Source organism: Anabrus simplex, chromosome 13, assembly GCF_040414725.1.
Source record: "Anabrus simplex isolate iqAnaSimp1 chromosome 13, ASM4041472v1, whole genome shotgun sequence".
In the NCBI taxonomy this organism is placed as follows: domain Eukaryota; kingdom Metazoa; phylum Arthropoda; class Insecta; order Orthoptera; family Tettigoniidae; genus Anabrus; species Anabrus simplex.
Genome location: NC_090277.1, coordinates 36,367,199 through 36,382,867, shown reverse-complemented (window position 1 = coordinate 36,382,867; position 15,669 = coordinate 36,367,199). Strand labels below are relative to the sequence as shown.

The window sequence follows — 15,669 nt, the reverse complement described above, 5'->3', positions numbered from 1 at the left end:
GTCAGTTTTTAGGGAGGAAGGGGTTCGGAGATTGCTTTTGGTAAACTGTCAAAGAGTTGTAAACTAGCAATTGATGGAATCTGATGAGAGTAACGTGATAGGAGTGGTATCGTAGATTGCAATTGAGTGAAGGGGTGGTAATAGACAAATATTTCCAGAAGTTCTGTCACAGAGAATGAGGATATAAAATATTGGAATGGGATGTTTATTTTTGTGAAGGAAACTTACTGCTGACATTAATGGTTTACTGATGAATGAAATGACATTTAAGGATGAAATTATTTTGTGATAATATGAAGGAGGTGGAAATTATAGGAACATATAGGCATGGAAGAGAGCAAAGATACATGGAATTGTTTGAGAAACTAATAGATTATACTCATAAAAACAATTCTAATGATATTATATTAAATGCGGGAGATCTAATTTGCTTGAAATTGAATGGAAAGTAGTTGTTGGTGATGTTACGTACGTATGATTTGTCCTTTATTTGAATATCCAAACAGTGTTTGGGATTCTCATCAGGAATACCTAATAAAAGAAATAGATTGTGTGCAGAGGAAAGCAGCAAGATTTGTAACTGGATTTCAGGAGAAAAAGTAACGTACCTGAAAAATTAGATAAGCATTGTGGGATGCTTTAAGGGAGTGAAGGGAGAGGACTAGTCTTAATGAATTATACAGAGTCTATACAGGAGAGTAGATGGGCTGAGGTATATCCAAGAGAGTCATCAGTTTAAGATAATTATGTCGGCATGGCTGGCCACAATTATAAAACTACATGGGGTTTTAGCTCAAGCGATTGAGGCAAATTTTCAATGATTAGGAATGGCGTGATGTTGTGTAACACTTTACCAGGATAAGTGTTCGATTATTTTCCAAAATCTGTACAGATACTCAAAAAAAGAATAAACTGCAACAGAGAAATAAAATGAAATATTTGAGGGCAGATGACCTGTGCATGTTATTTTGTATAAAGAATTTTTGTGAATAAATTAATTCTAACTCTTTGTCTATGGAGATTGCACAGCTGCAGTAGGGTACTGCCCATAGGAGTGAAGTACAGTGATGTTTTTGATGCCCGTGGGACCTGTACGGTAGCAGTAAAAGCCCTTCCAGAACTCTGAAAAATAGGCTCTGGTTAGGGGACAGCAGGTCGTCATGCCTGATAGGTGCCAAAATAGGAAAATCGTAATATAATTTAAATTTTCTGACCATTGTTTAGTATTAGTTGATGCAATTCTATGTACTGTATTGTAACAGGAAATGCCCATACTTTAGGCTTGAAGAGCACAAGATGTTATGCAGTGCGTGTATTGCACATTCAATTGGAGTGGTACAGAGAGCGGGAGGATTTGCTTTGAATGAAGTTCTAAAATTATTTGTAAACTGTTTGTTTTATTGTCAAAAGTGAAGTCCTTAACACCTCAGTACGGTAGAAGATGAATTGGGTGTGACCTTTCTCCGTTATGTGGCTGGCTAATCCCACATTGCCCTGCTATTCCTCCCGTCCTCACCATGGATCAGCTCTCGCACCATGGAACCATGTATACTCCGAGGGGTGCTCTATAAGCCGTAGAGTTTCAAGTAATTCTTGAAGGTCTTCGAGGTCTAGGAGTTTGGTATGCCGAGATCACTCACTCAGAAGAACAGCGTGCATATGCATATGTAAGCCCTTGGGCATGTGGGACGTGTAGTCTGAGGTGTAGTTTCTGAATTGAAGAAATTAAATGCACTGATGCCATGTTGAATGTCATAATTGAAAAAAATATTTCCGTAAGGCAAGTAAACTGTTCACTTGAAAATATAGAGAACTTAACTTTCATGCAGCCAAATGTTAATTGAATTGAACCTGCAAATAAACTAGTCACTTGAGAAAATGGATCAATTAACTTTCATGTGGCCGAATGTCAGTGGAATCAAACCTGCAAATAAACTAGTCACTTGAGAAAGTAAAGCAATTGACTTATATGCAGCTGAGTGTTAATGGAATCAAACCTGCATTCCTTGGGGGAACTTGGCACAGAAAATATTTCACTTAAGCTTTTAACATTTGGAGAATATAGCACAGTAATTTGTAATGTTCTATGGCTTATAATCGTTTTACATGAATCTACAAAGTTTATTTAAGACTGTCAGGATGCTATGAATGGTAATTCTTTCACTTTTGTAGAGGAAGTTAAATGCTTTGCATGTGAAAACAGTTCCTTTCACTTGCACTGTCATGTTCACATTCAAACACTAATATTATTACTGGTGACGCCTTATAACACATTGATACTTAAAATTAGTTCTGTTCACTAACAGTCCTGAGTTTATTTAATGATACCATGAAATTATATGTGAATTCACACTTGAAGTTTTAATTCAGATTTCATTTGAAAAATACCCGTCCTAACGCACTGTTCATTGTTCAGAGCTTGCTATCAACAAAAAAGTACCTATCATTTTCAGGTATTTAACACTTGGGAGAACCCAAGTCCTAATTCAATGCTCCAGATTCGAAGTTTGCTATCTGCAGAAATATTTCAATCACTTTCAGATATTAACCACCTGAAAAATACAAGATTTAATGCACTATTCCAGATTCCTACTATCTCCAGAAAAACTTCTATTACTTTGAAGTATTTAACACTTGAGAAAATACAGGTCCTAACGTACTCATTCAATATTATAAGTTTGCATGGTTATTGAAATGTTTCAATCTCTTCTCACCATAAATTCATTGACTGTAGTCTTCAGTTCTGAACTGTCATATCGTGATGCAAACTTCCACCAGCCAACCATCTTGGTTTGACTGTCGGACAAGACTGTGTCATGTTGAATTTTTGCTCCACTTTTATAGCAAAGTATTCCATTTCATTCAAAATCTTCCTTAACGTGAGGTGGGTTTGACCGAGACTTGGTTGGTATTGGATATACTAAAATGATGTATACTGTGGTGTTGTTATTACATTTGTGTTACAATTCCTAAACAAGTTATTTATGATAGAAATTTTGGAATGTTTTCTGGATGATGCAACATAGTCTTAGTGATTGAGGGCAGGCTTCTACGTCATGCGGTTGGCAGCTGCTCCGTCAGTTCACAGCGCATGTGTTAAGTTTTAAATACTTAACTCTAATGCTGGAACAGCGTTCCGGGTACAGTATGAGTTCATTATGTCCAAGTGCAGTATTTATTATGAGTAGAATTTTGTAAATAAGATGAATTTATTAAGAATGAGCTGTGTACATACATACATACATTATCATTATAGACTGTTATGCCTTTCAGCGTTCAGTCTGCAAGCCTCTGTGAATTTACTAAACGTTGCCACAATCCTCGATTTTCAACTAATGTTGTGGCCTCATTTAGTACTATACCTCTTATCTTTAAATCGTTAGAAACCGAGTCTAACCATTGTCGTCTTGGTCTACCTCTACTTCTCTTACACTCCTTAGCAGACTCCATGATTCTCCTAGGTAACCTATCCTCCTCCATTCGCCTCACATGACCCCACCACCGAAGCCAGTTTATGCGTACAGCTTCATCAATCGAGTTCATTCCTAAGTTAGCCTTTATCTCCTCATTCCGAGTACCATCCTGCCATTGTTCCCACCTGTTTGTACCTGCAATCATTCTTGCTACTTTCATGTCTGTTACTTCTAACTTAAGAATAAGATATCCTGAGTCCACCTAGCTTTCGCTCCCGTAAAGCAAAGTTGGTCTGAAAACAGAACGATGTAACGATAGTTTCGTCTGGGAGCTGACTTCCTTCTTGCAGAATACTGCTGATCGCAACTGTGAGCTCACTGCATTAGCTTTACGACACCGTGATTCAATCTCACTATATTACCATCCTGGGAGAATACACAACCTAAATACCTGAAATTATCGACCTGTTCTAGCTTTGTATCACCAATCTGACATTCAATTCTGTTGAATTTCTTACCTACTGACTTCAATTTAGTCTTCGAGAGGCTAATTTTCATACCATACTCATTGCACCTATTTTCAAGTTCCAAGATATTATACTGCAGGCTTTCGGCACAATCTGCCATTAAGACCAAGTCGTCAGCATAAGCCAGACTACTTATTACATTTCCACCTAACTGAATCCGCCCTGCCATTTTATACCTTTCAGCAGATGATCCATGTAAACTACGAACAGCAAACCCCTGTAAGTACCCTGAACCAAGAACTCATTCTACCATCAATTCTCACTGAAGCCCAATTGTCAACATAAATACCTTTGATTGATTTTAATAAACTACCTTTAATTCTATAGTCCCCCAGTGTAGCGAACATCATCTCCCTCTATACCCTGTCGTATGCTTTTTCTAGATCTATGAAACATAAACACAACTGCCTATACCTCTCGTAGCATTTTTCAATTACCTGGCGCATACTGAAAATCTGATTCTGACAGCCTCTCTGTGGTCTGGAACCACACTGGGCTTCATCCAACTTCCTCTCAACGACTGATCACACCCTCCCCCTCCAAGATGCCAGTGAATACTTTGCCTGGTATACTAATCAATGGCGTCGACATAAGACTTATCTGTGTCGATGCGACGTAAAGCCCCTACCAACAACAACTAATCAATGAGATACCTCGATAGTTGTTGCAATCCTTCCTATTCCCTTGCTTATAGATAGGTGCAATTACTGCTTTTTTCCAATCTGAAGGTACCTTACCAACACACCATGCTAATTTTACTGCTCTATGAAGCTATTTCATCCCTGCCTTCCAACTATACTTCACCAGTTCAGGTCTAATTTCATCTGTTCCTGCTACTTTATGACAATGGAGTTTATTGACCATCCTTTCCACTTCCTCTAGCATAATTTCACCAACATCATTCTCCTCCTCCTCATGAGCTTGGCTGCTCGCAGCACCACAAGTATGATTTCCTTTTACATTGAGAAGATATTAAAAATATTCCCTCCACCTCTCCAGTGATTCCCTGGGATCTATTACGAGTTCACCTGAATTACTCAAAACACTGTTCATTTCCTTTTTCCCTCCCTTCTTAATATTCTTTATTACTGTCCAGAAAGATTTACCTGCTGCTTGACCTAGCCTTTCCTGGTTGTTACCAAAATCTTCCCATGACTTCTTTTTGGATTCAACAACTATTTGTTCCGCTCTGTTTCTTTCATCTACGTACAAATCCCTGTCTGCCTCGGCCCTTGTTTGGAGCCATTTCTGATAAGCCTTCTTTTTACGTTTACAAGCTGCTCTCACTTCATCATTCCACCAAGATGTTTGCCTTTTCCCATCTTTACACACAGTTGTTCCTAGGCATTCCCTTGCTGTTTCTACTACAGCATCCCTGTATGCCACCCATTCACTTTCTATATCCTGAACCTGCTTACTGTCTACTGTTTGAAACTTCTCACTAATCATATCCATGTACTTCTAATTTCCTCGTCCTGGAGATTTTCTAACCTTATTCGTTTGCAGACAGATTTCACTTTCTCTACATTAGCCTAGAGATACTTAGTTCACTACAGATCAGATAGTGGTCTGTATCATCGAAAAATCCGCAGAAAACTCCTACATTCCTAACAGATTTCCTGAATTGGAAGTCTGTTAAGATATAGTCTATTATGGATCTGGTACCCCTAGCCTCCCATGTGTAGCGGTGAATAGCCTTATGCTTGAAGAATGTATTCGTAACTGCTAAACCCATACTAGCACAGAAGTCCAGCAAACGCTTCCGATTCCCTTTGGCTTCCATATCTTCCCCAAATTTACCAATCACCCTTTCATATCCTTCAGTTCTATTCCCAACTCTTGCATTGAAATTGCCCATTAGCACTATTCTATCCTTGCTGTTGACCCTGACCATGATGCCACTCAATGCTTTATAAAACTCATCCACTTCATCCTCATCTGCACCCTCGCATGGTGAATACACGGACACAATTCTAGTCCTAATTCCTGCAACTGACAAATCTACCCACATCATTCACTCATTTACATGCCTAACAGAAACTATGTTGCGTGCAGTGGTATTCCTGATAAAGAGACCTACCCCAGACTCTGCCCTTGTCTTTCTAACACCCGTCAAGTACACTTTATAATCTCCTATCTCTTCCTCGTTATCTCCCCTTACCCGAATATCACTTACTCCTAACACACAGCTCAGAACACTTTAATGAGCTGTGTGTTTAATAGAAAAATTATTACTGTAAATTGTATACTGCTATATTTCAGGATATTTTCTTTTTTAATTCAAAAATTACTTGTTGATAATAATAATAATAATAATAATAATAATAATAATAATAATAATAATAATGTACTGTTGGTTATCATTTGCCACTGAGGTGGACAGCTCATTTGTAAATGAAATAATATTAATTTGACCTAATTATATCACCTTGCGTGAGCAAATAAATCTATGTTTTGATGCGTGTTATGTGTATAGTGTGTGGCCACTATTTGAATACATTGTAGAGTGAGCAGAGAGAAGGAGTGAGCCGTGTGTCCTGTTCTATGGGTATGTGTCCCCAGTAAGCCTGTGTTATTGTGTTAAACAAGTAGACAATAAATCTTAGATAGAAGCTACCAGTGGATTATCTGTTTACGTACCACTCTGCCAAATCATAAATGTATGAAGTATTAGTTTTCCCATTGGGCTTTGCCTTTAGTACCAGTTCTTACTGTGGGTGAATATTGTAACTTTGTAGAATATCCGAAAGTATGCTTCAAGACAACCTCAAACCTCATTTTTTGTGCATTATTCTATCCATGGTGATGTAAGGCTGTTAAGATTTTCTGTGACCAAGTTGCCTTGTAATTTTAAGAGAATAATTTTGGAATCTACATTGAGTGTGCTTTTGGATTTTGTATTAGATCTTGCTGTCTTATTCACAAAAGTTTTCTTTTTTTCCAGCATTCCAGTGGATGTAGGCGATAAGAGCTGCAATACATTGGAAAAAGGAAGAGATTCGATGTGCGATTTGCCAGCTCATGATGTACGTGACATGCTGCTTATATCCCGGAAAAAGCCAATGAATCCTACTCGTGAACAGGTACTCGGCTGTAAGGAATGTGGTAGAAAATTTTCGCAGATATCTTCTCTCTTAAGACATAAGGTAACTCATACTGACAAGCGCGCACACTGTTGCAGTGTGTGTAGTAAGCGCTTTCGGCAAAAGGGTAATTTAAAAAGGCATATGCTGACCCATACTGAAATACGTCCGCACCGTTGTGAGGTATGCGGTAAACGGTTTCGTGAAAAGGTCGCGCTTAATAACCACCTACTGATCCATACTGGAGTGTATCCCCATACGTGTAGTTTTTGTGGCAAGAGGTTTCGTGAACGGGGACATTTGAGTAGCCATCTCCTCATCCACACTGCCGGGCGGACACTTTCCTGTGAGGAGTGCGGTATGAGCTTTCGTCATAGGAGTACGCTGCGTAAACACATCCTCACGCATAGTGCAGAGCTGCCATATTGCTGTAACCATTGTAACGGGAGGTTTCGTGTCCTTGCTGCACTTAAACAACACATACTCATACATAGTGGAGAACGTCCGTACAAATGTAAGGATTGTGGTAGAAGTTTTCGTCAGAAGTCACACCTTAATAGACACGCGTTTATTCATAGTGGAAATCGTCCGTACAAGTGTAAGGATTGTGGTAGGCTTTTTCGTGAAAAGAACAACCTTAAGAGACACACGTTTACTCATAGTGAAGAACGTCCATTCCGCTGTCAAGATTGTGGGAAGACGTTTGGTCAAAAGGGCGCTCTTAAATCACACGTTCTAACTCATAGTAAGGAATGTGGATGAAGATTTCGTCATACGAGCATGCTCATTAGACCCCTGGTCACTCATAGTTCAGTGCAGAGTGAAGGGCACGCCTGGGTACAGATACCGGAATACGTCGAAGGTGATATTCTGAATATGTAAAATATTCTTGAAAGACAACTAATCATTCATACTTGGAGTGTGCTTATATTATTGTGTTGATTGTGATAAAATGATTCCCAATTAGATCACGTTTAAGAAACAATTGTATACACGTCTTGTCCTTGGTTTTGACAATATGAAAGTGACGGAGGTTTGAGCGATGCTAGTAATTCCATTCCATCTGCAGCTAGTCCCTCTTCTGAATGGTGTGAAAATGTTGCTCATAGGGACGGTTGGTGCATACATCTCAGTTGGCATGGCAGACTGATGTGTAATAGCAACTTCTGGTTTGGTGAGGAAAGCAACGGGAGACTACCTCACTCCTCATTTCCCTAGTATGTCTCTTCAAAGATGCCTAGTCCGTCTATGACTGCTGATGGCAGAGCTGTTGATGATCCAACAAGCCTTAAGGCTGAACACTGATCGTACATACTGCACCCGTCCACCCTCTGAGTCCCAGACAAGCATTAATCTCAGGGGTGTTGTTCATATTTTTAGTCATAAAAATCATAAATGTAGAGTTATCAGTGAACATAGGGAGGAATGGGGCATGCAAAAATATAAATTGGGGGACACTCAATCGCAAATATGAATTTAAGGACTCCTTGATAGGACTATGAAGTGACATTTAATTTTTATCAAGGGCATAATATCTAACTACAATAAAAACATTCATGTGAAGGGTTTCCTTTGAAAATAAATGCCAGAAGGAGCAGTTTATTGCGCCATCCGGCGGGCTGAATTTACATACGCTTTAGAAAAACAATGATTTTACAATACATTAAATAATGTCAGTTGCTTCACCGCAAGTGGCGACAATACACTTATAATATCCATCCTGGAAAAGAAACACTAATTCGGAGTATGATTCACTAATTGATTACGTTGGGATCGAACCAGTGTCAGTATGACCTGACGTTCCACAATGACGAGCCTTTTTTATTTTGAGAACCCGAGATTAAAAAATTTTATCATCGGCTTTCCGATTCAAATTAGATTGCGTACCTCCGACAATATCTACAATTCCCGATGTCGGCAACCGGGTTGAGAAGTGCTACGTGATTTAGGAAGGTGTATTATTTCACGGACGGATTCTATCATTCACCCAGCGGGTGCCATGCCAACTGGAATTCGCATCTACAAATATTTTCACATGATCTAATTACTGCCAGGTTCGACCACGTGGTCTCAGTAGGTCACTGTCACGATGAGATAACGCGAGGTGTAGTTTGAAATACCGGGCGATGACCTTCTCTTCCCCTTAAGCAAAAATAAACAAAACGGGTCCTACTGTAGTTACGAGACACCATATGGTTATCATCTCCATTTCAATTCTTACGTTGAGGACTATTGCCGTCAATAATTTAGATTATTGATTTTTTATTATTGTTATTATTATTGTTATTATTATTATTCATCCATGAAATTATCATTTGCGTCCATTTATTATACTCATAGGAAGGACGTCCGCGTTTTTTTGACTTGTCCCAGCCAAACATATTATTATTATTATAACTATTATTATTTTATTGCGTCTATTATTATTATCTACAATTTCTGACACTGCTACATTTTGATTATGATCATTATTATTACTGGACGCAAAATACAACTGTCATTATTATTATTATTATTATTATTATTATTATTATTATTATTATTATTATGATATTACTCATATGATCCTCTTATTATTGTTATTATTATGATTATTATTATTATTATTGGTTTCACATCATTAGTTATATTCCTCTTTAACACATTTATCATAGTCCCTTCATTTAACACGGTCCAACTTTAGATCTGCAATACCTGTTAAATTTATTATTATTATCATGATTATCACCACTTGTCATTCTAAACCATCACACCCCATGATCATTTGGTGGAATCTTAACCTCTTTTCATCTTTGGGTCCATAGTCTTGCAAACGACTATCAGCGCAATCTGTTTATTTCATACGAACAATTACGGGTTCGAATCCTGCCCTCTACGTAATTCAATTTCACTCTGTTACATTGTCCGTATTTGTACAATCATTTTCTCTGTGCATATCATTAATTTTCTTGCATTTCTTCATATCACATTATCTTTCAAGACAGCTTTATTATACGGTAAGTGTCCCCATACGGAATTTATTTCTCTTCATATCTCAACATCACTTTATTCAGTTATTAATCACACAGTTTTCAACTGACTTATTTCTCATCGATGACATCGTACGACATATTTATATTCTGACTGCATGATCATGACCATATCTCTCTTCATATCTGATTGACTTCTGAGGTCACGTTCCACAAATAAAAGAAACAGCCTGAAATTGTATTCGCCGAAATTCGATAATCATGATCATGTAATTATTAGTCCTACGTGGTCCGGCTGATACTTGCAAATTAAATATCTGACGTTTATTTATAAAATATTGGAATGTAATTTAAACATGTTTATTAGCATTTAGGGTTTTATTAGCACCTGTATTATTACTCATAATTATTAATTCACAAATTTTAATCATCACATATTTTAATTCCGAATAACAAACTATTCTGTCATCAACGATCCCCGATTATATTAATATTTTATCCATTCAAAATGTAATGTTACTCACTGTTCACATTGAAAGACGATATCTCATGAATTATTATTATTATTATTAGTTCGTGACATTTCCTACAAATTTTGTCAACGTTAATAAAAAATATTTAACACAAGGGAAAACGCTGGCATCGCACGTGGCTGTATTTTCCGCAACAATATCATACAAATCGTCTTCAATTGACTGACATAAAAGCAAACTCTGGGTCAGTTTGAACATTAAACACAAAATTAAATGTCGAGAAAACTCTACTAGATTAATATTATAATCCATGCATGACTTAAATCTCTAACCCTACACCTACGAAATTATATGTATAACAAATTAAACACATTATATGACCCAACATTTACACTATTACAATTTAATTCTGTCCGTGTATACTACATTTAGAATGGACTCGGGAAGCGATCCATTTTGTTACATGCAGTAACCAAGTCAAAGTTAAAACTGTTTCCCTTCCCATTCATGGTAACATCCCCAAATAAATTTACATATCAGTACTCATCTATAGTTCAACTCCATGGCAGGTTTTCCGGACGAGAGGCCCATTTGGCCCCTTATCCGGCTTACGCCCTCATAATGGCTGGCTTCATATTACCTTCATTATGTAATCCACGGCACTCTTCCATTTTGTCACTGATTTAATAATTATAACATATTAACACTAACACACTGAAATTAAAGTTTACATATAATACCACTACGGCACTATAGACCCAATTATATCTATGTACACTATTTTATCTTCGTCCTTTCCTCCCGCACAAAGGACCGGTCACAAACGGCGGAGTGTCGATTATATCGCCCGGTGCGTTTCACGGTATTCAACACGGCACATCCGAATTAATAACAAGTCGCACTTTTGATGTGTTCATTATTACGGCGGTTTTATTTCAGCTACCTACAATACAGCCGTAATTATTCAGTATGATTTTCATTTACTGTCTGCCACACAGTTTAGTACCTGTACTTTCACTATTACTTTAAAAGAAGCTATTTTATCACTCTTTGCTACTATTACATCTTTACCTGAAGTCACAATATACAACTCGTAGGCTCAGACCGTAGCATGATCTGGCGTGATCTAACTTCACTCGGCCCGCGGGTGACTGGAACACAACATCGCCCGAGCTCTGAATATAGTACGTAAGTGCTGGTGTAACTACCTGCGGTCGTCTGTAGAAGTGAGTTAGTACGTAAACTGAGGTAGACTGTGGTCGACTGTCATAAACTGTTGGTATGACTGTTCCTTCCACTTGTATATATTGATATAGGACCTTACTGTTGGATTAGCTGACGTCATGGCTTGGAGAGGGGGTGGATTTCTCAAATCGGCACTCGCAGTCTGAACTGGAAGTTATAATTGATACCAAAATAATTTCATCTGGAACATACACCTGGTTTAATATGATCTCCTAACGATCGCAGATTTCGGAGATATGGACAGATATCACTCCACGATAATTCGCGGGTTTCCCAGCTTCTGTCATGGCATGGTCATCCTTCGCCCAATAGCATTTGAGATGCCCTGTTGCCAAGAATTTCATTCTACAATTTATTTAATTTGGAGCTTATTATATAATTATTCTTCTACGCATGACATCCAAAAATCTCCTTAATTTGATTCATATACTTGCACTAATATATTAATGATTACTTTCGAAATTAATTGACACTTTATTTCATATCTTTCACGAAAAAACTCCTGGCTGGCCCAATGAATTTTGCGATTGGACTAGAGCAAGTGGTTCATTTGAATTTTCCTTTGTAACAACTTGACAACATATGCCCTGAGGCTCTGGTCATTCCCATTCTCCAATTCCGAGAATACGTGACATCACAGAAGTTTCTGCTCGAAAAAAAATATACCTTCGCAGCGCTAATGTTGCAACCTTTCTATTGTTTTCTGGCATGTCTATGTCTCCTTGTACGAAACATATTTGAGGACATCCGTATCTTCTGGCCGCTAAATTAATAGGCCCCCTGCCAAGCACACACCTCTACCCATTGTGACAGGCTTAATCCTCACGGCTCCTCTATGTCGCACGCGTACACAGCTCGATATTTCAACATTACCTAGATCTGAATGTTGTCAACCAATTTTCTTCATTTCCATACGCGTACTATATTCTACTTCGGATATCAAATCATGATTAAATTACGACCCCTATCACACGGGTTCAATACATACATACATACATACATACACATACTTGAGGCATTCGCTCTTCTAGCATGAATGCTGAGGTCCACCTTAAGTATAATCTTCAAAAACATATGTTCAACAATACTTGAAAGCCCCCACAATTGTAAAAGAATGAGGTAGTAACTTTTAATCAGAAATGTAATTTCCGAACTCACTTGCTCACGTATAGTGGAAAACTCTTACTGTTGTACGTATGAGATATGACCTTCAGTAAAAATGCAGGTCTTAGATACATATTTTTTGTCATTCCATGCTACGGCTAAGCTGTTGATATCAGTGTGAAGATCAATTTGCTCAAGTATGTATTAAAATTCTGACTCATACTGTATTACCGAGGTGTTTTCCTAATTGATTTGGTAAACCTTTCTCACACTCACAGTCCAAATTATGTAATAGGTTCCCACACACTGTTGTAAGCAAAATGTTTTAAAAAATTCACACACCTCCCCTCTCACACTGTTGTAACGAATATGGTAGAATATTTATTGTAAAGGATAATTTTATTTAATATCTGCTCTCTCTCAATCTCATGTTTAACTACTTTAGTGTAAGAAGTGGGGTAGTACATTTTCTTGGAAATCTTAGGAAGACCTAAGTCGCTATCATTGCAGAAACAACACACCATTTTAATACATGAGTTGCATCATTTTCCCGCAAGTATCATCTTTGAACACGCATGGTAGCTCACTATAGTGAATAGCAACATGGGTCGTTACTTCTTTTTGGTACCACGCTCCCGAGGAACACAGGTATATATCATACCGAGAACGCCCGTGGTATGTTTCAACGTTATTTTCAGAAATTCGTAATCTAAAAAAGGATGCTGTTAAAAAGGCTACCACCTTGTATTCAACGTGCAAATATGATATAAGTCCAAAGTCTCGGCTTGATTGACGACTGTTCACTCTCTGCGATAAGGCCAATCAATAGCGATGTATACAAAAGTAAATTTTCTCGGTAGAACAATCGTTGGTGTTACCAGTCTTCTAACTGAAGTGAAAGACTGCACTTTCCTCATGTATGCTGTGCCATGTTTTCCTAACAGGTCCTTTGTCAAACAACAGCCGAGCTGAGTGACTCAAACAGTTAATGTGCAGGCTTCCAGATCCCAGTGTGTCATGTTCAATCCTGGCTCAGTCAAGTGTTTTTTGGATGAACTCGGATATGTGAGACTTGTGTTGGTAGATTTAGTTGCACCTGAGAAAAGTATTGCGGGATTAAATTTCGGCACCTTTGCATCTCAGAAAACGTAAAAGTAATTTGTGGGACTTAAAGCCAATAACATTATCAGTTTTATTATTATTAACCAAGCGATCATCGCACCTTCGATCCCCTCAAAAATGCCTTCAAAGTTGAACAATACCCGTCCGACGTGGTTTTGCGTGTGGTGGTTACAGTCTTCTTTACGCAGCAGGACACGGTGTTTTACTACACGAGGATCTTGAACGTGATGTGTCGGAGGGATGAGTGCCTCAAAGGACACGGCGATTTTGACTGATTGGCATTACAATTCAGGACTGTACGGCCGTTGAATTGAAGCATTTTGATCACTACTTATTTTGAACTTCTATTGGTCTGACGTTATTTTCCTCTGGAGAATGACGAAAGTTGCATGTTATATTTCTGTACAATTTTGATGTACCATTTTATTACTATACTAAGAACATCCGCATTGAATTGTCCAAGTGGCATTGGTCGCTGGTACAATTATGCAAGTTAACACCTCAGCCTGTAGTTACAAAATGAGGCACTTGGCTTAAAGCTGACTTGTAATACACAGAACATTACAGTGAACTTTCACAAGTTATTTATTCATTAAATGCTCAATATTCAGCTGCCAGTGCAATTTTGTAATCCCTGAGTTAAATTCCAGTCATATCAGTAATACTTGTTTCTTGTGGAAATATGACGGCCAAAATTAGAGATGGCACGTAAAGTCAAACAAATGTATTTGTAAGAAAATTGTACAGCATATTCCTCACCCAGCTCAGCTTGCACATTCTAAATGAGGCACATGAGTTAACGTTCACTTGAATTAGGCAGAACATTACAGTGAAATCATGCGAGGTATTTGTTCATTAATTTCTGAAAATTCGGCTGCCTTTCCAATGTTACAATCGCTGAGTGCAGTCCATTTATGACAAAGATGGATTAGAGGAATTCTCCCACAAGCTATAATGCGACTGGAAATTTTTCATATTCATATTAACATCATTGGGAAAGCATTGAAAATATATCTCGACACTGCAGGTGATTAATTTTTGAAGTGTTGTGCAGTGTGGTCAAGGAAGGGACAAACAGTTTTCATTGCTCTGACATTCGTCGCTTTTCTTAATTTGAAAGGCTTGCATTATGAGTTGTAACTCTTATCCAGATTATAACAACCATGTAACGGTGTTGGACCTATCTCTTACCTAAAGTTTATTTTTTTGGTTAGTTGCTTTACGTCGCATCGACACAGGTAGGTCTTATGGCGACGATGGGACAGGAAAGGCCTAGGAATGGGAAGAAAGCGGCAGTGGATTTAATTAAGGTACAGCCCCAGCATTTGCCTGGTATGAAATTAGGAAACCACGGAAAACCATCTGCAGGGCTGCCAACAGTGTGGTTCGAGCCCACTATCTCCCGGATGTGAGCTCAAGCCGTGCGCTCTGAACCGCACTGCCAACTCGCCCGGTCCTAACGTTAATAGTGGTATTAATCTAATCTTGCAGATAACACAGGAGTTTGTCTCCGATAATGTACCTATGTACGTAGTTATAGATCGTATTTCCACACTATTTTGGAGAAGATTGCAGTGACACCGATGTGAGTTTGAGAATTTTATGAACAAGATCCTTACAAATGAAATGTAGGTGTACTTTATCGAGCCATTGCTTGTATTTGCAATTCTTCTGTAGGGCGGTCTGGAGTTCACTACACCTGGCACGGAAAAACCAAGTCACAGTTAACCTGG

At 38.2% G+C, this 15,669-nt stretch overlaps 1 protein-coding gene across 3 annotated transcripts in view; it reads left to right on the top strand.

Moving 5' to 3' along the window:
* The window catches only part of LOC136884632 (gastrula zinc finger protein XlCGF57.1), a 131,524-nt gene extending 122,907 nt beyond the window's left edge, over nucleotides 1–8,617 (top strand). For all 3 annotated transcript variants that reach the window (XM_068229979.1, XM_068229981.1, XM_068229980.1), the window contains one exon: nucleotides 6,885–8,617. In XM_068229979.1, the coding sequence (XP_068086080.1) occupies nucleotides 6,885–7,785 (901 nt within the window). In that variant the 3' untranslated portion in view covers nucleotides 7,786–8,617. The remainder of the gene's footprint in view (nucleotides 1–6,884) is intronic.
* The last annotated feature ends 7,052 nt before the right edge of the window (nucleotides 8,618–15,669 follow it).